The 22,899-nt window shown below is 43.9% G+C and overlaps 2 protein-coding genes across 7 annotated transcripts in view; both read left to right on the top strand.

Annotated features, from left to right (window-relative positions):
* Positions 1-18,683, top strand: part of LOC121192878 (nuclear receptor coactivator 2-like) — a 32,049-nt gene extending 13,366 nt beyond the window's left edge. The window contains exons 5-22 of one of the 3 annotated variants that reach the window (XM_041054826.1): positions 1,163-1,340; positions 2,127-2,315; positions 3,256-3,357; positions 3,628-3,768; positions 4,122-4,269; positions 5,298-6,534; positions 9,033-9,276; positions 9,412-9,630; positions 9,790-9,984; positions 10,121-10,226; positions 10,331-10,499; positions 10,587-10,901; positions 11,225-11,302; positions 11,535-11,979; positions 12,373-12,613; positions 12,747-12,906; positions 13,321-13,395; positions 13,622-18,683. In XM_041054826.1, coding sequence (XP_040910760.1) covers positions 1,163-1,340; positions 2,127-2,315; positions 3,256-3,357; positions 3,628-3,768; positions 4,122-4,269; positions 5,298-6,534; positions 9,033-9,276; positions 9,412-9,630; positions 9,790-9,984; positions 10,121-10,226; positions 10,331-10,499; positions 10,587-10,901; positions 11,225-11,302; positions 11,535-11,979; positions 12,373-12,613; positions 12,747-12,906; positions 13,321-13,395; positions 13,622-13,633 — 4,254 coding nt within the window. In that variant the 3' untranslated portion in view covers positions 13,634-18,683. Of the gene's footprint in view, positions 1-1,162; positions 1,341-2,126; positions 2,316-3,255; positions 3,358-3,627; positions 3,769-4,121; positions 4,270-5,297; positions 6,535-9,032; positions 9,277-9,408; positions 9,631-9,789; positions 9,985-10,120; positions 10,227-10,330; positions 10,500-10,586; positions 10,902-11,224; positions 11,303-11,534; positions 11,980-12,372; positions 12,614-12,746; positions 12,907-13,320; positions 13,396-13,621 lie in introns of all 3 variants that reach the window. The other 2 variants (XM_041054827.1, XM_041054825.1) reach the window with 2 other exon arrangements.
* Positions 18,684-20,922: 2,239 nt separating this feature from the next.
* The window catches only part of LOC121192780 (ATP-dependent 6-phosphofructokinase, platelet type-like), a 50,910-nt gene continuing 48,933 nt past the window's right edge, over positions 20,923-22,899 (top strand). For all 4 annotated transcript variants that reach the window (XM_041054660.1, XM_041054661.1, XM_041054658.1 and 1 more), the window contains exon 1: positions 20,923-21,144. In XM_041054660.1, the coding sequence (XP_040910594.1) occupies positions 21,036-21,144 (109 nt within the window). In that variant the 5' untranslated portion in view covers positions 20,923-21,035. The remainder of the gene's footprint in view (positions 21,145-22,899) is intronic.

Genomic DNA, 22,899 nt, shown 5'->3' with positions numbered 1-22,899 from the left:
TCCATTACAGCAGCAGTACAATTAACAATGCAAGCATTTCATGTATGTTGCTGTGTGAAACACAATTAGAGCGTCTTTTCTGACTTTAAGTGGCGATGCACTCTACAGTGACGCAGAGAGATAAGAGCTTCCCTGGCTAGCAGCAATGGCGTCATCCTGTGTGTGTGTGTGTGTGTGTGTGTACGGGTGTGTGGTGACGTATAACATGGCACCCAATGAGGTATAAATACCTTACTGAAAAGCCAGATTAGAACAGGAGAGGAGGAGCCTGACCACACACACACACACACAGGATATATATAGCTTTCATCAGCCCTAACAGTGGCTGAGGTGCCTGCTTGGAGTCTGAAAGATAAACATCATTCTTGCCAAGACTATTTCTAATCTGTTCTATTTTATTCTACACCAACATTAGGATAATAAGCAGGCTAACCTACAGTAGGAGGCTTGTGTAGACATGTGGCAGGCTAAAGGACAAATCACAGTCTGTACATATAGGTGGAAAATGCTGAGTTGACAGGAATGAAAGAATGCACACACACACACACACATAGACACACACACACATACACATAGCCAGAGAGGCCAACACCCACAATTATGAAAGCACACTACAAAAACATTTCAAAGACATTTTCAGGCAAAATGAATGGGTTGACTTTGGCAGCCTTATACTTGTGCAGGAAAAAGTGAGATAGTGACATATGTAATGGTTAAATCTCATAGGCACGTATCTGTTGTTATTTTACATAGTGATCATATCGTCGATTTCTCCATGCACTTTATTTTGTTGACAGTTGTAGTCCGGTTGTCCTTTGTTGGAGGGTTTGGTTGCAGCCAGTTTTTAACCCTGATCCATGAGATTTTTTGCCATTTTGCTGAGATGTAATGTGACAAAAGATCAGTCATCGTTTCACTGTTTGTTTCGCAGTCTCTTGCCAATTTGGAAAAAATCAAAGAGCAAAAATACAAAAATGGTCAGCCTCTTTTACTGCGCTGCCTCCAGCGTTCATCCTGTCCCTAAAGATGCATATGAAAAATAATTTAAATGTTTGAAAGAATGTCCTCTTTCTTTTCTGCCTCCATTTTCCTCCTCTTCATGCTTTCCCTGCATCTCTTTCTCTCACCTCCTCTGCCCTCCCACTTCCTCCTCACCCCTCAGGCCCTGGATGGCTTCTTCTTCGTGGTCAACATGGAGGGCAACATAGTGTTTGTCTCGGAGAATGTCAGTCAGTATTTGCGCTACCAGCAGGAGGAACTGATGAACACCAGCGTCTACAGCGTGCTGCACGTTGGAGATCATGCCGAGTTCATCAAGAACCTCCTGCCCAAGAGCCTGGGTAAGAACTCCAGAAAGTTATCTGGAACACGGTCTGAAGGAGGATCGATTTCAGATGGCTGGCCACCAGACTGGAGGCCCTCACCTTTCGCAGCAGTGCAAGAGAATTCTTGGTTTTATTTAAAAACGTGCACTTACTATATGAAAGAGACATTTGGAAACAGTTTTTTTTATTAAACACTGCTGTGAAAGTCTTTTCTGTGTTCCAAACTGCTCTTAAGTTTAAGCTTGAGACGAGTTAACTTAGTTAAACTGAACTAAGCGTCAGCGAACTGTCAGACCAGTAGGTTTATTTAGCACATAATGTTAATATTATCTCAGTCTTGCTCTACAGCTTCTGTTCTCTCAAACTCACAGAGCTCTGGAGAATTGACAGAACTTTAGTGTACAAGTTCAGACTGAACGAACACAATGGGCTGCACTTATATTACAGACCAATAAGATCCCAGACGGAGAGGTGCTGTCTCTGAGACTTTAACCTTTCAAACATACAGAAGATCTGTACAAGGATTTCCTGTTTCTCCAGACCTATGTGAGCTTGAAGGGAAAAAAAAGTTCTGCTAAGGATTATGTATATGTCATGTTTATCATATAGTGTTCAACCGTAGAATCTACTAGCGACACGTTTCACATTTATCAGCTGCCTGAAAGTGAACCATTTTTGTCTCTTCTTATGGAAACACAGGATATGACAGTTTGGTGCTGCAGTGATTATATTCCTCCTCTCTGTTCAACATGAGAACTCTACTTCTAATGTCCTGTCCTGGGATTTGTGTATTTCTCCCAGTCAATCATCGGAGCAGCGATTCATCCAACAGGAACAGCCACACCTTTAACTGTCGTATGTTGGTCAACCCTCATGCCGATGGTGAAGCTCGGCCGACCTCTGACCCGCAGGATGCGCCGCAGCAGAAGTACGAGACCATGCAGTGTTTTGCTGTGTCTGAACCCAAATCTATCAAAGAAGAGGGGGAAGGTATTGTCTTTAACTTACACTATTCTTCTATACATCTATGTCTTTTTTGTTGCTTCCATTTTGCCCTCCTTGTTTTTATCTCTTAATCTGCCTCTTGATTTATTCCTGCTATTGTCATGTCTCTGTTTGTTTCTCCATCTTCTTCGTGTTTCACTTCCACTCCTACATGTATTTTTTCACTGTCGTTTTCCTCTTTCTCACTATTTCCATCTCTTTCTTGACTTTCTGTCACTTTCCCGTCATCGCCCATCTTCTAGCCTCTTGTGTCCTGTCCTCCTTTCATCACCACTCCTCTCTGCTTTTCCTCCCGTCCATGGGGAGAGACTAATTAGTGTGTGGCACTTTGTCATCTTCCCATCTCATCTCATCACACACACATGCACACGAGGGAAAAGAATCTTTCTGGCACTCTAATTTTAGATGTCTGACAACCAGATATTGTGCCAGTCTCTCCCCTGACAGGAGGAGGATGTCTGGTGGACAGACTGAGGGCTGCAGATTGAGACTGAGGTTTCGGGTGATTTTTATGTGGAGGCTTTGACTCAGACTCTCAGTCTTGAAACAAGATGTTTGAAGCTGCAGTAGTGTTCAGGTGGTGTTAATGAAATATAAGATTTTAGCATCGAAGTCATAGGTACAGATCGGACTGGACTACATTATATTTAGAGGTGTTTCTAATATTCTCTTTATACATGACCCATATGAAGGCACAGATAGTCAGCCATGGAAATAAGTCAAACCAGTTGCTTTGCGTTTTTAATGAGAGCAGCACTGAAGCTGTAACAGGTGGGGAGCCAGAACAAGGCCACTCAAGAGAGGGAAAGTGAGCTGTTAACCTACAAATGGAGTGGAAATAACAGTATGTAAGAATGTATTGCATGCAGGCGTAGGATGTGTTAGGGAAGGATGATTTGAACCCATATTATTTTCCAACATGCAGATTTCCAGTCTTGTCTCATCTGCGTGGCAAGAAGAGTCCCCGTCAAAGAGAGACCCGTGATGCCCGCGTACGAGAGCTTCACCACGCGGCAGGACCTTCAAGGTATATTAAACTACAGGGGCTGTTGCTGTCATGTGATCAGTGTACTAATTTGCTGGTGTTGTCCACATCATATATGATCACTATGTTGTAGGTTGTTTGAAAACCTAACCATTTTAAAATCTGTTTATCATTATGACTTCAAGTTCAATTTTTAAAGTGTGTGCAAAGCTAGTAGAGAAAGGGGCAGTTACACCATTCAGTAATTACCCTACTGCTCCACAACATCTAAAACATAACTGCTAACATCAGTGCGATCCTCTGCCTGCCCAGGTAAGATCACATCACTGGACACCAGTCTACTGCGGGCGTCCATGAAGCCGGGCTGGGAGGACCTGGTTCGGCGCTGCATTCAGAGGTTCCACCTGCAGAATGAAGGGGAGATGTCCTTCGCCAAGAAACACCAGCAAGACGGTGACTAACGAAACCTAATGGAGGCTTTAGCAGCACGCTGATTGTAGCTTTGTCAAATTCCCCAAATTGCTTGGTTGCTGCTGTGTTTTTTTTACCAAGTGGACCAGTTCATCTAAATTGGGCTGTTGGCCACTAAGCAGGTTCATGTGGAGCTGCTGGACATTTGGTACTGAAGAATATCTTTTGGGAATCAGTGGAATATCAGGAATAATCTACCTGAAATCATATTTTTATTATCAGCAATGTTTGTTTTTTCATTTAATTTATTTACAGATATTGTGCCATAATAAAAGAAATAGTCGGATAGATTTTTATTAGAAATCCTGACTTTTTGTCTGTTGTTGTCTCTCCAGTGTTGAGGAATGGCCATGCGCTCAGCCCCATGTACAGATTCTCCCTGGCGGACGGCACCATCGTCTCAGCTCACACCAAGAGCAAGCTGGTCCGATCTCAAGCCACAAATGAACCACAGCTCTACATATCCCTGCACATTCTGCAGAGGTACCATCCACTCTGTCTTCAACTCTCTGAATATGGTGGATTAAATTATAATTTTAATTATTCTTTAAAATTATGTTTTTTCTCAAAACTAACCCCTCAAAATTAACTTTTCAGTCATTGTAGAAAACTATGATTTTAAAACATAAGCACTTTAATTACATAATAATAACATAACACAGACATGATTTGTGGCACATCTCTCCAGTTTTTATCTTGCCAATCTGTGTGTCTATCACATGTTCTCTCTCACACCCCGGGGGGGCACAGCAGTGTGTGGATTAAGAACAAAGAGGCTGTTATTCAGACCTGCTGCCATATGTATAGACCAAAACTGACACAATCACTACCAGCCTGTTCAGTCTACAGCACCTCCCTCCCTCCCTCCCTCCCACTACTGGGAGCGACTGCGACTCAACCAGCATCCAGGCGTTGGCATGACCGTTCAGAGTCAGGAATTGGACGGCAGTCACAAAACAATGCCAGGACTGTTACCCAGAGCATTCGGGGATCAATGGCGAGAACTTGGCCTTTTTACTTCCACAAGTTTCACATTCAAATTTATCGCTCCAGTATTCAGCACAATGAGAGCTTTGTGTGTTTGGTGTGGTGCTGAAGCCGGTCCGTGTTGAAAGCGCTCTCTCTCTCTCTCTCTGTTACAGCTTTAGGCTTCGTTACAACTTTGTTTTCTCAGTTGTGTACACTGTTTGAGAGCTGCTGTCTGTTTTACTTTATGACATGACTAATTGAAGCTGAAAGAAAGGCTGTTACTTAACCTCTCAATGGTGTACTTCTTACTGACTCCAAAATGCTGTTCCACTACTTTTAGTAGACATTTTCTAAAATTTACAGACTAGAATATCACCGTCGTGCTTTTTAAATAACTGGTGCCACTGTTCTCAAACTTTCAGGTTTATATCATTTGTTACACCAAAAAACAAACAACAAAACAAAAATCTCAACCAAGGTTTCAAAGTTTCCTCTCCTCACCTCACCATCTTATATATACTGTTTTCTTTTTTTTCTACCAGGGAAAACATGGGTGGCATGACAGCAGATGCACCTGGTGGGCAGGGCATGGTCAAGCCAATGACCCCAACCAGTGTGAGTGGACCCTCCCCTTCCCCTGACGCCAACGTCACCAGCAACACCCACCACTCCACGTCAGCCTCCAGCACCCCGGGACGTGGTTTTGGGACTGTATCGGGTCGGGCACCCACGCCCCAGGGAAACAGCCATGCGCTCAAGCTGGGCAGCCCTTCAGCCCAGGGAAGCCCCAGCATCTCTTCAGGGGCCCAGGGCACCATGTTGTCGCCCCATCATCACCAGAGTCCCAGCATGGCGGCTAGCAGCTGTAGTAGCCCTCATCTCCCTCAGCATCCCCCTGGCTCTTTTTCTCCTGTAGCTGGCCTCCACTCGCCGGCGTCAGTTTGCAGTAGCACAGGAAACAGCCAAGGGTTCAACTCCCTTAGTGCACTGCAAGCCCTCAGCCAGGGCCACAGGGTTACCCAGGGACTCGCTGAGGGGCAACACGCAGAGTCACCTGACAGGAAGCCGGTTGGCCTTCAGAGTCCTCTTCACAGCAGCACTGGTGGCCAGCTTGTCAAGAACCATCCCAGCCTAGAGGCTGACTTATTTGGAACTTTTGGGGAGCAGCAAGACTCATCCCAAAACCAGGAAGGTGAGCAGGGGGAAGGGAAAGACGGTGACCCTGACGGCTTTGGAGGTAACGGAGGCCTAGGTGAGCTAGGTGACACCCCAAACCGCCTTCTTAACACCAAAGGGCACACGAAGCTCCTCCAGCTCCTCACCACCAAGTTAGAACCCTCTGATCCTGGCTCACCACCGGGGCCCCTCGGGGACGACCAGAACTGTAAGGACCAGCTGGGCAGGGTTGGGGGCGTAGGCGGGACTGGGCATAATAACTACTCCACCTCGTTAAAGGAGAAACACAAAATTCTCCACAGGTTGCTGCAGAACAGCTCCTCACCCGTGGAACTGGCCAAGCTGACAGCTGAGGCTACCGGAAAAGACCCTGTTGGCCCTGAGTCAGCCACAGGGGATAACATGGCCGCCCTGGGCGAACTCTGCGCAAAACAGGAGCCGGGGAGCCCCAAAAAGAAGGACAATGCGTTGCTACGCTATCTGTTGGACAGGGATGATAACGGCATCCTGGATAAAGCCATTAAAATGGAACCTGGCGATGGGCCGAAGCTGTCCAACGTTAAGACAGAAAAACAGGAAGTGGGTTTCAACATGCCGGACCAGGTCAGTGTCATTTACAGTTATATTCACTGTCAGTGCAGTCAGTGGGCTGAAAGAAAATTATTTGCTAGAAATTTTAATAATCAGTTTGTTTTAATAGTTGTCTCTAGCCATGGCACTAGAGTGGCTGTAAACCTGCCCCGGAAACATTCTGGCATGGGTCATCGAAGCGGCATAAAAATTGTTCCGGTACTATCTGAGACTGGTAACTCTATCTTTGGAGTACATAGAAATAATTAAGGAATCTGTCCACTTAACAAACTGACATATGGATGTATCCAACAGCTCCTATAAACACCTTCAAGTGAGAAGCCCAGTAGCTGCTGAGCTGGCACTTGGTGACTGGTTCTGTCAGATGTGGGCTCAGTTCCTCTTTAGGCAGCTGATGGCAGCCTGTCAGGAGTTGCTACACACCCTGAAACACAAGATTCTCTGGCAAAGGAGCAGGAGTGCTGTTTAAAAGCTTAAGCGTATGTGGGAGTCAGCGGGGGAGTGAGAAAAAAGGTAACTCAGACCCCATTTAGACCGACTGAGTGACAGCGGTCAAGCCCACGTCAGTTGTCTGTGTCAGTGGGTGAATAAACGTCAGTGGACTTTCCCTAAAGGTGGTAGACACGGGTCAAACCCTGTCTGGTCTTGGTGCACATCCATCTGCACATCTGTCTACTCTACATCTGGGGTCCCAGCTAATGGCAGCCACCAGGCGTTAGGCGTTAGTCTATCACAGTTATCCACAGCGGTTTCTGCTCCTAACTTTTTGGCGTCCGTTTTTAAGCGAGTGGTAAACCCAAACACACAAACGGTTTCAGCAGTGCGTAGCACTTCCTTTCTAAAAGTTAGTGTTAAAACACGGCAAAGTTTAGCCAGTTAGCCATTGTGCTTATTGAAAGCGCAGGTGCACTGACATAGCTGAAGTTATTTCCAGGAAGAGACAGAAGGAGAAGGGCAGGGGATCAGAAGCTGAACCCTCCTACCGACAGTTGTGCCTCCGGAGCAGTGGAGGCTGCTGCCGGAGGGGAAGGAAAGCCATTCAGAGGCTATCGCCATGGAAGGTTCTGGTATTCTGTGTTTTGTGGAGTAAGATGAAGCTTTGTTGAGCTGCAGTCGATGATGCCAGGAAGGTGCTTTTTTTTTTGAACGGAGGTTTAGACTGTTCTGATGATGTTCCAGCTGTACCAGAGCCGGAGGAGGCAGAAAGATGATGTGCTTTAAATCAGAAATTAGAATTAAAATAGAAAAAGAGAATAAATAATAAAATTAAAAAAGAAAACTCGAGACAGAGTTAGTGAGTGTGTAGGACTGTGTGGCATGTGTGTGTGTTGTGTATCCGGGTTACAGAGAGTGTGTTTGTATAAGACTGTGTGCGTACATTTCATGGTGTGTACATTTGTGCTAGTGCTTGCTTTGCGCGTGAGAAAGCAACCATGTGACAATGTGTGTATAATTTGTGGAACTGTATGTGAAAATATGTTTTGCTGCAAGTGAGCAATGTTTACTCACGTATATTGGATTTAGATTGTGTAAAATATGTCAGACTTAAAACACCTCGCTGAGGGTGTGAACTGGGAGATGGATAAAATTGGACTGTGTCTCCACATATATAAGACTTAGCTGCGATGGTGCACCACTAACGTTCGCTAATAAGACCAAGAAAGTGACTACAGTCCTGTGGCCAGCTGATGTGTAATATGCTGCATAAACAAGAAAAATAATTAACGCTCTGTGGCTAATGTTAGCCAGTGATAGCTACATTCTTCAGCTATCCAACAAAAACTGGACTGTGAAAGGTTTTCGGGGGGAGCATGTCCCTCATTTCCCCATTTGAAACGATGCCCTTGATGTGTGGCAATATTGTGGTCACTGTGTGTGTGTATCTGTGTGTGTGTGTGTGTATTTGTGTGTGTACACACACTGGCTAAACAGAGCTGTGACTGTCTGTCTTATTGTACATCACACATGACCTCATTAGTGCCGGCAGTTTATTTTTAGCTCCTCCTCTATTCATCAGCCAAAGGGCCGGAGGAAACTGTCCCTGTGAGTGGTGTGTGTGTGTGTGTGTGGGTGTGTGTGTGGGTGTGTGTGGGTGTGTGAATGGTGTGTGTATGTGTGTGGCGGGTTAAATTACACTGTAACACTGAGGGCGTTTTCAGTTTCTTTCAAAGTTGCCATCAAAAGCAAATAAACAAGTTCACGTTTCATTATATTAAAAAAAAGTTTCTTTTCACGTTTTGGTTTAATATTTTATCTGTTTTATTGAGAACCTGTCCTTAAAGTCCTTAAATGTCATTGGGAATTTGTTTTGAAGTGTGTGTTTGGATTTATTCGACATGAAATGCTGTCCCAGGATAATGTCCTTTAAAATTTTTAGTTATAGGGATAAGTTTGCCATGCTAGATACTCATGTAACGTTATAAACTTAACTCATTTTTGAACATTTTATCTTCTGCTCAAATTTGTCATTTCATGGAGTTAAAATTGTTTTTTGCTGTTGCTGATCTCAGACCAGTGAGCTGGAGGACTTGCTGGAGGACCTGCAGAGTGGCGGCCAGCAGCAGCTGTTTGGGGGCCGGCCACCGGCGAGAGGACCTCCCTCCTCTTCGTCCTCCTCTTCCTCTTTGCCGCCTGGTTCCTCTGTGGACAAACAGACCATCATCAGTGATATCCTGCAGATGACCGACAGCAGCAGCAGCAGCAGCAGCAGCCCCCCCAGCCAGCACAGACCCTTCCCTCCCGTCGGCCCTGCAAGTAAGTCTGCGACAGGATGTCTGTGTCCAAGTTAATTTGATGATTTCTGATACCATCATCACATACTTCTCTTAGTATATGTACCAAACTGGACATAATGAACAAGAAAAGAAAAGCCTGTCTTCCTCCCAGCAGGTTTTAATGGTGCCAGACCGGGCCCACTGGGTCGAGGCCCTCCTCCAGTCAGGAGCATGTCTTTGGACAGCAATATGGGCCCCAAACCCAGTGCCACCAGGCCTTTCCTTCCTCAACACAGGAACAACGGGCCCTACTCCTTACTGCAGCAGCAACAACAGCAAGGCATGATGGGAAGCCACGCAGGCATGGCCAATCAAGCTGCAATGGCCAATGCAGGTAAGGCAGGAAAAGAAATAGTACCGTTTCTAAAAATTATTATTATTATTATAATTATGGTGCAGCTTTGCTTTTTCTAAGAAACATTTTTAAGATTCTGTATTTTAGAAAATGACTCTAATCATCTCAAAATTGGACTGATTCTTCTCCCCAAATTAGACATGCTCAGAAATGGTTCAATGCGGGGCTCCATGCAGCAAGGCTGGGGTCCCCAGGGGCCCATAGGGGGCACTGCACCAATGATGGGCCAGGGGATTGGACCTGGTCGCATGGTCCCCAACATGAACACTGCGCTACCCCCAAGAGGCCCGCCTGGGTCCAGAGCTATGGTCAACATGCAGATGATGGGCAATGGTGAGAGGATGGATGGATGGATGGATGGATAGATGGATGGATGGATGGATGGATAGATAGCAGAAAGAAAGAAAGTCACAACTCTCATCAATGTCTGAACTGATTTTGACATTCTATGTGTTCTTCTTTCCTTCAGAGATGGACATGGCGAACCCCGCCTACCCTCAGCAACAAGCTCCGCCCAATCAGACTGCCCCATGGCCAGACCGAATGATGATGGATCACTATGGAAACCAAAGCAGGTGTGGCACTCGTTTCATCTTAAATTAGCAGTTGTGGGGCTCAAATGTGAGCTTCGTTTAGACCCATGGGCCTGTAGCGCCAGTAACACCAAGGTGTCTTTCAGGCCACCGTATGGCGTCCCCCAGGAGGAGGGGATGGGGTGTTGCAGCACGGGTCCCGAGGGCCATCCAGATGAAGGAGCCCTGCTGAACCAGCTGTGCTCAGTACTAAAGGACTATGAGGGTCTAGAGGAGATTGATAAGATGCTGGGAATTCCCACGCTGGCGGGACAGGTGAGGTCCTTCAGACTGAGCTTGTGAACAACAAAGGAAAAAATCAGGGATACTCACTTACTCACATCCCATCTTCCCACTGTGCAGGGTCCTCTGTCAGACCAAGAGCAGTACCTCAGCTCCTCAGACCCAGCAGCCAGTATGAAGCCTCCCCAGTACAGCCAACACTACGGTGGCCAGCCGGGTTATGGTGGCATTCCTCCCGATGGCGGGTTCCACGGCCCCTCTATGGGCGGCCACATGGGGCCACAAAGGATGCCACCTGCCGGTTACCCCCCGATGATGAGGATGCCTGGGGGGCCCAGAGCAGCCGGGATGAGGCCAGCCGGGATGAGTCCAGTAGTGCCTCCTCAGCCCAACAATCTGAGACTCCAGCTGCAGCACAGACTCCAGGCCCAGCTGGTAGGTTACTCCACATATACCAGTCCTCTTCCTACAGTATTTTAAGTTTGGACTGCCACCTGGTGGAGAGTAGAGAGAAAACACACTGTCCATATCAACAAAAATAGCTCAACTCAACAAAATTAACATTTTTACTTTCATCTTTACCAACCAGTCAGATGAAATTTTAGCTAACTGTAGGCATTTCTAACATTCATGAGCTGAAATAACATGTCAAGGTGGTATTTTTAAACTAACTGTACTTCTTATGCCTGAGTGATTGTTGCTGCCTGACATAAATTTCCATGGAGACTAATAAGGCGCTCTGTCCATCCCCCATGTAGAACCGTCAGCCGATGGTGAACCAGATGACGGGAGTGTCCAATATAAATCTACCTCTAAGGTCTAATGTACCAAACCAGGTCAGTCTGTGCATCTGTATATATGTACTGTGTGTATCTTTGTTAGGGTGAAATTCTCTCTCCGTTAATGAGCATCCTGACTCATTGATTTGCTGATTTACATAATTAGTTTGTTAATTGATGAAGTGTTTGTTTTTTTTTTTAACATTTTAGTAGGTTACTCCTTTTGCTGTCTTGTTCACAGCCTGTTTCATTTTACGTGAGCTTCACCTTTCTGTGTTTCCTCCTGCAGGGAACCCTCAACTCCCAGATGCTGGCCCAGCATCAGCGTGAGTACCTCAGCAACCACCTACGCCAACGCCAACAGCAGCAGCAGCAGCAACAACACCTGCACCACCAGCGTGCCATGATGATGCGGACTCAGGGCATCAACATGCCGCCTAACATGCCCAGTGGGGGGGCCGCTCCTACGCCGATGCCCATTGGTGGCACCAACCCGCGTCTCCCGCAGGGCAACCCACAGCAGTTCCCCTACCCGGCCTCCAGCTACGGTACTGGCCTGCCCTCTCCACCTCCACCTCCACCTCCTCATCCCGGCTCCTCCAGCCCCTTCTCCTCCCCTCTCTCCCCCAGCCATCATCTGACTAGCCAGGGCATGATGGGAAGTGTAGGCGGGCAGTACAGCGGGGTAATGAGTCCGCCATCACTGCACAGTGCCTTCCATATCAGCAGTTCAGGTATATGATTGCAGCGTAGCAGCGGCGTCTCAGTGGTCTGTGTGTGCTTCATGGAGGATAAAATCTTTCTCTTTGTGGTGGCGGTGATCAAACTTAATCATATCTGTTCCGACTGTTGAAATCAAGTCCTCTTTGAAGTTGATTGGTGCGGTTGAATGTTGCATGATTAAGTTCTTGTGTGGATTTATTTTGTGTGCAAATCAGCAGTGTTTGTTTGGTCCAGCTGCAGGGCCACATTTACCAATGAACCTGTCCACCTGACCATGTTAAAGCAAAGATTTTGAGGATTTTTTTTAAAATGTCAGGACTAATTTTTTTCTGGTTCAGAGGCAAGTTTAGAGGCAAGATCATTTCCTTTCACCTTATAACCTGTTTATCTGCTTCAATCTCCAGGAATGAGCCAGCAGCAGCAACACCAGGATCCAGTGTCAGGCTTCCCATGTGGGGCTACAACCCCTCAGAGCCCTCTGTTGTCCCCCAGGATGGGGCAGGGTCAAAGTCCCATGCTGCAGCACAGTCAGGGCCAACCACAACCCCAACCCCAGGGCCCGAATCCAGGAGGACCCCCCGGCTACCAGCCTAGCTCTGACCACAACGGATGGCCCCAGCCTGCCAACATCTCCACCAGCAACAGGTAAAAACAGATAAATAACTCACTCATGTGAACATGTTTTTCAGTAACTACCGTCAGGTTCTCTTCACCATGATTTAAGTCTTCATTTGAGAATTTAATACGTTCTGTTTAACTCATGGTTGCCTTCTTTCAGTGTTTACCCCCAGCAGTCCCAGTCCCACTACTCCACACAGCACAACGGAGGAATGTACAATGGCAGCAACAACATGAACCATGTCATGGCCAACAATGGAGGCAACATGAACCAGATGTCAGGACAGATGAGCTCTATGACCTCCATGAATACTGAGCAGGTGAGAGATGCACAATCTCAGAAAAGCCTGGATACTTCCTGCCATTTCCTGTTTCATGTCAATACAAAGCATCATTGGAGGCCATGATTAATGTTCATTTTCAGTATTTAATTTAGTATTTTTTATTTTGTTACTGTGGCGTTTTAGATTCACCCTCTGTGTCTCAGTTAAACCTAAAACTAAAGGCAGAGGCAGCTGAAAATTCTTATGCTATTTTTTTCTTTATACACAACACAAATAAAGACACTTGTTTAAATCAGTTACAATTTTTTGTAAGACTCAACTTAGAGACTTTGCACATGTGGCGTTTTTTCAACAAATGTAAATAAATCTAAAATAGTTCTCACTGATTTAACATTTTATGCAAAACTTTTAGTCACAATGTTCATGTTTCTTGTTATTTTTCTGCTACAGGTGAGTGACAACAGCTTGATCTTGGAGCAGCTGGCAGGAATTGACATGTTGACTCAAGATGATGACGCCAGTTCTGTAAGTAAAATATTGTTGTCCTGGTCAGTAAGACTGTACAACAGGTATTAACTTACATACTGTGTGGTATTAAAAAGGTCTTAAAACATCTTTATTTAATGTGGTGCAGCCTGAAAAACCCCTGGTGTGCTTTCTGTTATTACAATAACGTTTTAGATTATCTCTTCGTTATTTTCTGCCTTTTTTTGTGTTTTCTTTGATGGTTAACATGATCTTGATTTTGCAGAATTTTTGCTGACCCCAGCTGCGGTTGAGACGAGGTGACGCAGGAATCCATGCAAAAAAACACAGGCACCTACTCAGCTCATGACGAAGCAACGAGGAGTTGAGGACACGTGATGGAAACACTGCTCCCTCTTTCACACCAGCCAACTCAGAGGCACCAGTCAGAGAGAGGACAACCAGGACATGTTAAACCTTCTGAACTGCGTTCACTTCAGTGTGGCTCAGTTCACACTGATTTAACATTTTATGCAAAAAAAAAAGTCTGACATTGTAGGGAAGCTTCCATCTGAACCATCCTAACAGCAAATACACAACAACAGGATACAAGAATCACAAAGAGAAATATTTTGCCGCGACTGATTTCTGATTTAATTCTTGGTAATTCAACAGTACATGTTATATTTATCTGTAAACCACAATCTGTAAAGTCTCACATAAAACTACAATCCATTTAAAGCTGCTTCAAAAACAAAATTACCAGTACAGTACAAACTGAACATTTCCACAGAATTATTTTCATCCAGACGGCTCTTAAGCTGCTCTTAATAAAACTCAGCACTTCCTGTAAGTTTTTTTTTTAATGAAGAAGGAAAGGAAGAATTTTGCCCCCTGAACTTATTTGAAGGCTTTTAATATGAAAGACATGGAGGAAGTGCTGAGTTCTCACTGAAAGCAAACAGCAGCGATATGAAACTAATACAGCAAACAGACAGGATGTGGCCACTGTTTCAGAATTCACTGCACAGTATACAGATACACTGGGACACACATCCTGAGATGTTAGTCGAATAGTTTGTTTTATCACCAGTTTAATGGTGTAGCATTTTGACATAAAGGAGCCGGTATATTCAGATGAGGAAAATGATCAATCTTTAGCAGCCTTAACTTTGCATTTTTATTGTTAGCTGCTGAGCCAGAGTTTAATTGAAAAAAAAAAAAAAACAATATCTTTATCTAATACAGAATTTTACATTTATTCCAGCTTAGTAGGTGTAGTTGCCAGTTATTAGTCCCAGGTTCAGATACATAGACACTCGTGGTGTGTTTGCTGTTAGTATGTGCTCTGATAAGATGAATGTGTTCCTAAACTGTTGTCCTCTCGAGTCTCTGAAGCAGTGTATTTGTGATAGAGTAAATTTGGGTGTGTGTGTTGTGCGTGTGTGCGTGTGTGTCGCAGATTGACACTGGAGAAGCGAATGGTTGTCAAGCATGAATGAAACTTTTGGATTTTCTCTTTTATTGGTTCTGTTTCAGAGCCAGACTGAAAATGTCAAATAAGAAGGTTTATGAAAAATATTTTACAGGTATTTATAGTTTTGAAGAAATTTTAGAGATTCTTTGTATGACTTTAAAAAAAAAAAAATCAAGGATATCTTTCTTTAAGTAAATCTCTCAGAATGGTACATTTTGATGTCGATTTTGAAATTAATATATTTCAACTGCTGTAGTTACCGGGGAGCTGTACCCCTATTTAATGACTTTTTTGAATGAAGGTGAATCTGTATAGATTGTGTACATACTTAGATTTATGATACCATTTTCCCCTAAGTGGTATAGCGAAGCAGCAGTTTGGAGTTTTAGTCCAACAAACCTTTTTCAGAGAGTAGAAATATTTCATTGCTTGAATTAAACCTCAGTGGGTGAAGCTAAAGAACCACAAGACAACGACAAACGACGGTTAAAAAGTGTAAACCACATGTTTAAATACCAGCTCCTCCTGTCATGCTGCTGTGACCATCATCGAGAGATAATCTACCTACTGCTGTTTCACTATAGCTGTTTTGAATTTGAAAGTTCAGCTAGGATGACAAGCTAACCTTGTTCACCTAGTATCAGTAGCTTGAAGCTTTTGGTTAAGTAACAAAGCCTACACAATATTTAATATATATTTAATATATTATAAAATTTATATATATATAATATTTCTCTCTCTTGCCATTAGCACTGGCTTTTTAGCTGTTCTAGCAGTGAGACAATGGCAGGTCGGCTGGTTAGCCACTGTGGTTTAGAATGAAATATCTTGTCAGCTATAAGATAGATTGCCATGAAACGTGGTACAGACATTAGTAACTGTGATTCCCCCAGACGTTTGTCCAGTACCTGCAAAACTGTCGCAGCTGTACTGTTTAGTGCTCATTAGCAAATGTTAGCTTGCTAACACCCTAAACAAAGATGGCGACTGTGGCAAACTCTGCTAAACATCAGCACGTTGGCGTTTTTGTGAGCAGCGTTTGTCGTCGTGTTTCACTGACTTTCAGTCCAAACTTTCTTGGCCAGAGACGGTTTGTGTGTTTGCTCTGCCCACTGAGATTTTACCCCTGGGAGTATTTCTGCCTCCAAAGCAGCTTGGCCTCTAAACATTATGTGTATGACTCATAAAACTCCATGCTACTGCGACTCATTTTAAAATTAGTCTTCATGGTTGCGATGTCCTGGCTTGTAGGACTCACTCTTGCATTGCAGGTGTTTAGCTGAAGCTCTGTGTCATGCTGAAGGACAATTCAAAAGTGTGTTTGCTTTTGTCGTGTTGGCTCTTTCTGTGGATGAAGCTGTGATCTTTGAACGACAAGACATTCTCTGCGTATGTACTCCATGTGCTGGTGATGACTACTAATTCAAACCAGACTCAGAGGGACGCTGAGTTTTTGACCCGGTCCCTGAAAACAGAGTAACAGAGCTAAATGAAACCTTTCTATTTAACGACGAGGAGCAGGTGACCCGGAATATTTACAGCCCAGAGTTATATGGACTTTCACAGACTGGACCTCTAGCATTTTGGGAACAGTTTCATCAAATCATTTTTGAAAGGTGCTCTCTATATTCATTAGGTGCTATGTCACGTAAGCTTGTAACTGTGACTGTAACTAACAACAATGGATGTCTTGAGTCGCTCTTGGCTTCAGATGGTCCAGAGACCTGTTAAGCACAAAGATGTGGGGCAGCGTTTCTCTGCAGAACAGGACGAATGTGACGATGCAAACTGACTGCAAAGTGAAACTGAAAAAAACTTTTTTTTTTTTTTTTTAGATTTTGCGTTGAACACATTTGCCCTTCACTTCCTTTCATCTTTCACTGCAGTAAATTATACTCCACCAGTGTGCTGCAGGTTGTAAAACCCCCAAAGATTTTAGGAGAAAAGCTCCAAGAGAAACTGTAAGCCATGGAAACGTTCTGAATGTCAAACTCTGCAAAGGTTGAGGGCGTGAAGAGTGGATGTAAACGCTCGTGTACAGTAACTCCTAATGCTTTAGATGAAGGTGAATTATTTTCTGTTGATTTTGACTGATACAGTTCACACACACACATATATATATACTGAAGATTTTTCTCAATTCATAGATGGATATTTTATTAATTGCAAAATACTGTAATCCATGTAAGTACCTTAAGATGCTAAAGACATAGCATAATGCCTTAGATCTGTGGTTCTCTGTTTGGTGTGTAACTGTGAGGTTTACAGGTGTATTCTCAGTGTCACACACTGCTGAGTGAATGTTTTACCCCATGATACTGTAATAACGAGACAACCGGGATTTTTATATTTTCTCCCAAGAAACGACACTGTACAACCTGCGTTAGCCTATCATTATTAATCATGCAAATTATTTTGTTCATAGTTACACTGTGTTGCTACACATTGTAAGTACACAATGCAACAGGGAGATTTTCCCTCACTAACACAGTGTTTTTGGTTTATAAAGGGGTATTAAGTATTTTTTTTTTTTACCTTTGCTGACCTGTGACAAGTAGAGACTGCAGCAACATCATCAGTTTGATCTGGCCCTGATGCAGGACTGTACTACTGCTAAAAAAAAGCACCAGTTTCTAACATTAAGTCCATATAAATCCCATATTGGACATATTTAGATTTTTTTTTTTTTTTTTTTTACAAATTTACATTTAACAAAAGAAGATAGAAAATCTCAAATGTTAAATGTAGTAGCCATAGAATTATGTTGCCTAAACACAAATGTCTGAATTAGTCTAAAAGAGGACAAAGTTTTGAGACCCAGCCTTAGTTATGTGGAATGAAACAAAAATGGGTCTTGCACTGATGAAGTGCATGTGAAAAAAATCCACCAATGAACAGTGAATGTAAAATCCAACATGGCACACACAGTCATTTGTTCCTTGCTCACCACCTGGAGTGGCAGCACGCTGCTGTATAAGTTATGTTTCCGGTTTATTTCCATTTTGTCTGCGTGTCCCAGGATTGTGTTTGTCTCCATCACTGGACGGTGCCACTGTCTCACACAGTGGCTTTCATTTTTCTCCGGCTCTGCTGGCCTGCATAAAGCACTGGGGCAGGCAATAAATTAAAATCCTTCATTTGAATAGTTTTTCAATGTCGTTGCAATAAAACTGCATCAGGGTCAGAGGTCATTAGATGAATCATCCGGTGCTGATCTGAGATGTCTGGCTAAACACTGGAATAGTAAAACAGTTCTTTCTCATTTGCTTTGGTGAGCCTCTGTAGCTGAGACATTTATGCAGCAGTTTAAAGCATCGAGTGCAGATCAGGGTTGAGTTTGAAGTTTGTTGTTTGTTTGAAGTAAAGTGTTAATCGGGCCTGAGCAGAGAAATGGATCTTTTTTTCTTTTGTGCTGTGAGTTTTAGAAAATGTGCTTATTGCCCCTTTTTAGAATATTTCCCAAGGCTACACACACCGGGGTGAAACCACTGTAAAATCTTACTGCTGAGTTTCTTTGTGATCAGCTCTCAGTCGGACTGTACGTGAAACCAGTTGGATGTAAGTGTTTCCACAGTACAGTGGTATTTCAGAGCAATATGTCAAAGCTGAAGGAGAGTGCAGGTGTTCAGAGATCACTGTTTGCAGTTCAAGAGATTTTTTTTTTAAACCACTCTGCTGTGATGTTCATATTAAATATCTCAGCGGTGACACAGTGCAGTACATACAGTTTATTCAGAGTGTGAGTGTGTTATTATGCAAAAGTCCAGACGTTCACACCACTTTATGCAAGCTCTCGACTCTAATGTTGCTTTTGCCAATGCTACTTGTTAATTTATGATTCATGCCACTGTAAATAAATTATTTTTATTGAGCGGGACCGCCTCTGGTGTTTTATTTCATCAGCTGGAATGCGAACGGCCTCTTGTTCTGGTGTCGCGTCCTGTGTTACAGCTGCTTTTATTTCCATAAATTACATGAGTGATGTTAGACTGCAGGCCTGAAGCTGACTGCATCCTGTGCCTATTAAATGAATGAGTAATCTGGTAAAACTGCATTTTACAGCGACTGCGTGTTCTGTCTGTGTGTGCAGTGCTCGGTTTCAGCACCAGGAGGCGACATTTTCCAGGAATTGTAAATAACCTTGCTGACATTGACTTGTTCTTAAACTTTCCTTAACTTCCCTCTTTAATGTTCCCACAGTACAATCCAAAAATCATTAAGTAGCTAAAATCTAATCATACAGTTCTCTGTATTTCATATATCTGTCTTATTTACATTCTTTACCTACATTTCTTCTTTACTTTCTTAAAAATAGTATTGCTTACCAGTCTGAGTAGTTTTGAATAATTCTCTACAAGTAATGTATTTTTAAAAAAAACCCAAAAACAATTACTTTTACCGCAAATTTGTTTCAAAATACTTTCATGCTTTTATTTACACTTTCAGTATTTTGCACTGTTTAAAAGTGTGGCCAGTCTCTGGCTCCAGGCCTCATGTCTCAGGCTGTGCAACCTCTGGGTGTCCGCTCCATTGTCTGAAAGCACGAATGGACATGAATCCATGATTAGCCATAATCACAACATAAGCCAAAGTATCCTGAGAGCGTCCTCTGGGATCCTCACGTTTATCTGTGAAACATGACACTGCCACCATTTGCGATCTGCATGTAAACAGTACTGAATCCATTTTGTGAATCAGGCCCCTAATGTGTGTGTTTGGCTCCTATTTCCTTTTACCTGCTGCCAGACCTGTAGCTTGAATTCATTTCTGCATTTATACACATAATATAAATAAATGTCATTAATACACAAACAGAAAAACAATGAAGATCTTTTTACTGGCTTATTAACAATAAAGTCCCATGTCCTGACTCTTGAACTTAAACCTAAAATCCTAAACACCTTTTCCACCATTTTGAAAACACATTTTGCAGTTACACATTCGACACATCTGGGATCTTGAACGTGAAACAGTTTATGACGCACCCAGATTCGTGTGGCATTGAAGTAGTTCCCTATTTTGAATCCTGAACACTCATTTGAAGAAGTGAGGAACAGTAAAACTGTCTGAAATCATGAGGTTTTACCGCGTATAAAACCCAGGCCCACACAGGCCTCGCCGTGCTGAGACTCTTCTGTATTCTGCAGAAAGAAACCAGGAGCCGGTCCGGGATCTGGTGTCCTCTGAATGGCCCCTCAAATCTAATCACACTGCGACTGCCACTGTCTACCAGTGCAGATATGTAAACTGCTCCAGCTCACTCTCAAATAAACCTTTTTGTCTTGAATACATTATTATGAAATATGGCGGCTGTTGGCCGGTGTTCAGCGCTGGATGCCGCACGGTGCTTGGACAGATATAGTCGCTGAGATAAAGCTGGTGGCCTGCAAACAATTGCTCAAGGTCATGAACTTGATGAAAGGTCATGTATTCTGTCTAACTTGTAAAGTGGTTACTGTATTTTTAGAACGGGTACATACACGTATAGAAACTTAATAATGTGACAGAGGAACACGTGCAGGTTAAATGTCTCAGGAGCACAGAGATGCTGTAAGTTTCATCACAGTATTTTATTTAAGCCTCTGAGATTTTTGTATCTGTGTTCAGTTCATTGTTTCTGGAATTACATCATTTCAGCTAATAATCTAATCTCTCTGTGTTGTATTATGTCCACGTTTCACGCTCTTACAACACTCACTTTCTGTGTTTGTATTACAAATAAACTCGTCAATCGTTACTGTAATAGTTTAGTTTCCTGAGTGAAAAGATTACAGCTTCAGGTGCGATTGGTCGCAATGTATTTCCGCAGTATGAACTCTGGACGCCCATTGGTGGATACAGCTGTCCATCAGAAAAACACTGCCTCATTGGCTCTCTGGCTCTGGCTTTGGGCTCTAAGCCCGCGAAGACCTCTCACTCTGATTTTATTTCCAGGCCGAAAATAATGAAGCGCATGGAGAGTCTCTGCTCTCCAGCTTAGGTATGAAAAGTAAAACACATGGACATGGAGTGAGTCATCTTTCTTAATCTACGATCTTCGGTGAGGGGGGTGTGTCCGTGAAGAAGGAGGGCGGTGACCACTGCGGTTTTACTCCGGTATCCCCCCCCTCTGTCAGATACTCACGGTGTTACTCTCCGCCGCAGGTCGGCCCGTTGAATCCGTGCGCTTGAATATTCTTTCTTTTTGATTTTTAGCCGGTGACCTTGATCCACAGATTCGGAGATGGCTGGCGCGGCGGCACCGAAGCGGCAGGACACCCGGAAATTTTTCGAGAATCTGTCCGGCGCTGGCAAATCCATCGCCGTGCTGACCAGCGGAGGAGATGCCCAAGGTAACGTTGTGTTTAGAGTTCCATTATCGGACAGCGTTCGTGGCTCCGCCGGGTCTGCAGGTGTAACGCTGTGACAGCAAAGTGTCTGCAGGTGAACGACAAGAAAACGAACTCAGCTCTCAGCTCATTCGATCCGCCGCTGTTTTCGTTAATCACATCAGACGTGTCCGGTAAAGGACTGAAGGACTCGTTCCGTTACAGTTACTCCCTCCTGTGGAGCGAGTCAGTGAAGGTGCGGTTATAAAGAGTTTAGTTTCATCACAGAAGAAAAAGTTGAGTTTATTCCTGATGTGTATTTAATTATGTATATGTGTATAGTATCTTCTCATGCTGCCAGCTGGGATTGTAGTTTATTATTTATAGGCTGTTTAATGAATCTGAACGGCTGTTATGCAACAGCTGACGCTCCCATTCACTCTCCTGACTCACTCAGTTTTACGCGGATGCTGCGGGATTTATCACACAGAGAGCCGCTCGCTTTTACAGTTAAAACACTCCGATAATCCACAGTAAAAGTCCAGGTTTGGATCATTTCTTAAAGCTGCGCCAGCATCAACAAGTGAGCGCGATTACCGAATAAAGACGTCTCATTTTACATCATGTGTTCTGCACCATCGCGTCTTTATGCACTGGGTTGTGTCTGTGACACCGGTGGCGCAGGGGCTCTGCGGATCCACCGGGCGCAGGCTGCAGTTTAAATCATCAGCCCTGACTGAATCATTACTGTAATATTTCTTCTATTAGCAGCTTCATCAGCACGCGTGGACTTCGCTGTTAGAGTTTGATGTAGAGTTTGTGTGACTCCTGATGTAGCGAGTATCCTCATTGATGCCATTAGTCCTCGCTCAGTGTAAAGGTGGCAGCGTTTATAGTTCACGTACAGGGCGGTGTATTGGTTTGGACCAGTCACAGTGTTAAAATTCAGACTCACTGATTAGAGGCCAGATCTACTTCCCGTCAGGAAAACGGCTCGTGTATTACACGAGATGCGTAAACACGTGTCTTGCATCACGGAGGATGAGTCGTGAGAGGACCACGATCAAGCTGGACAGAGTCAGAGTACCCCCAGTTCTGATTCAGCCTTTCACAATAAACGTCGCCCGGGCTTGTTTGCATCGCTGCGCTTTTATTGTGAAGGCGGACTCCGTTGTCCTCTTGTGTGTGTGTGAGTCGCTTTACTCATCCTGTCAGGGAGGTTTGTTGCGCCTACGTGAGGAGCGGCGGGTATGCAGTAATGTGTTGGAGAAAAGGAAAAAGACGTGAATGCACTTTAAGTAAAATCGCATCATTTAAAACGCAGTTTTCATGACGCTTTCTCGCCATTATTATGAAATATTAATAAATAATATTGATGGAAACATCCTCAAATGGATGTATTGTGTGTCTTTGGCGCTCAGATAGTGATCTTATCATATATAATGATACAGCAGGCACACAGTGCTCCTATAACATTCCTGAAGCATCACAGTGTAATCAGCTGTATATTGTCCCTCTGTGCTTTATCTGTATTGTGCTCCGACAGATGAACATATAGTGCAGTAGGTGAACCGAAGCTGTTGTTGGCCAGCGGGCTGTTACATAACACTGCGCGCCTGTGGGATGTGATGGAAGAGCGGTGATATGTTGGCTGTCCCCCCGTCTCACAGACACACAAAATAAAATGTGCAGCCTTTGTAGTATACATGAGTAATAGCAAAGGTTCCTCCTTTTAATTGAAGCTGCCCCCTCAGGTGATGCGCAGAACCAGATGTGGAT

Source organism: Toxotes jaculatrix, chromosome 14 (genome assembly GCF_017976425.1).
Source record: "Toxotes jaculatrix isolate fToxJac2 chromosome 14, fToxJac2.pri, whole genome shotgun sequence".
Lineage (NCBI taxonomy): Eukaryota > Metazoa > Chordata > Actinopteri > Toxotidae > Toxotes > Toxotes jaculatrix.
Note: the sequence above shows the minus strand (reverse complement) of the source record. Positions and strands in the feature narration are given on the sequence as shown.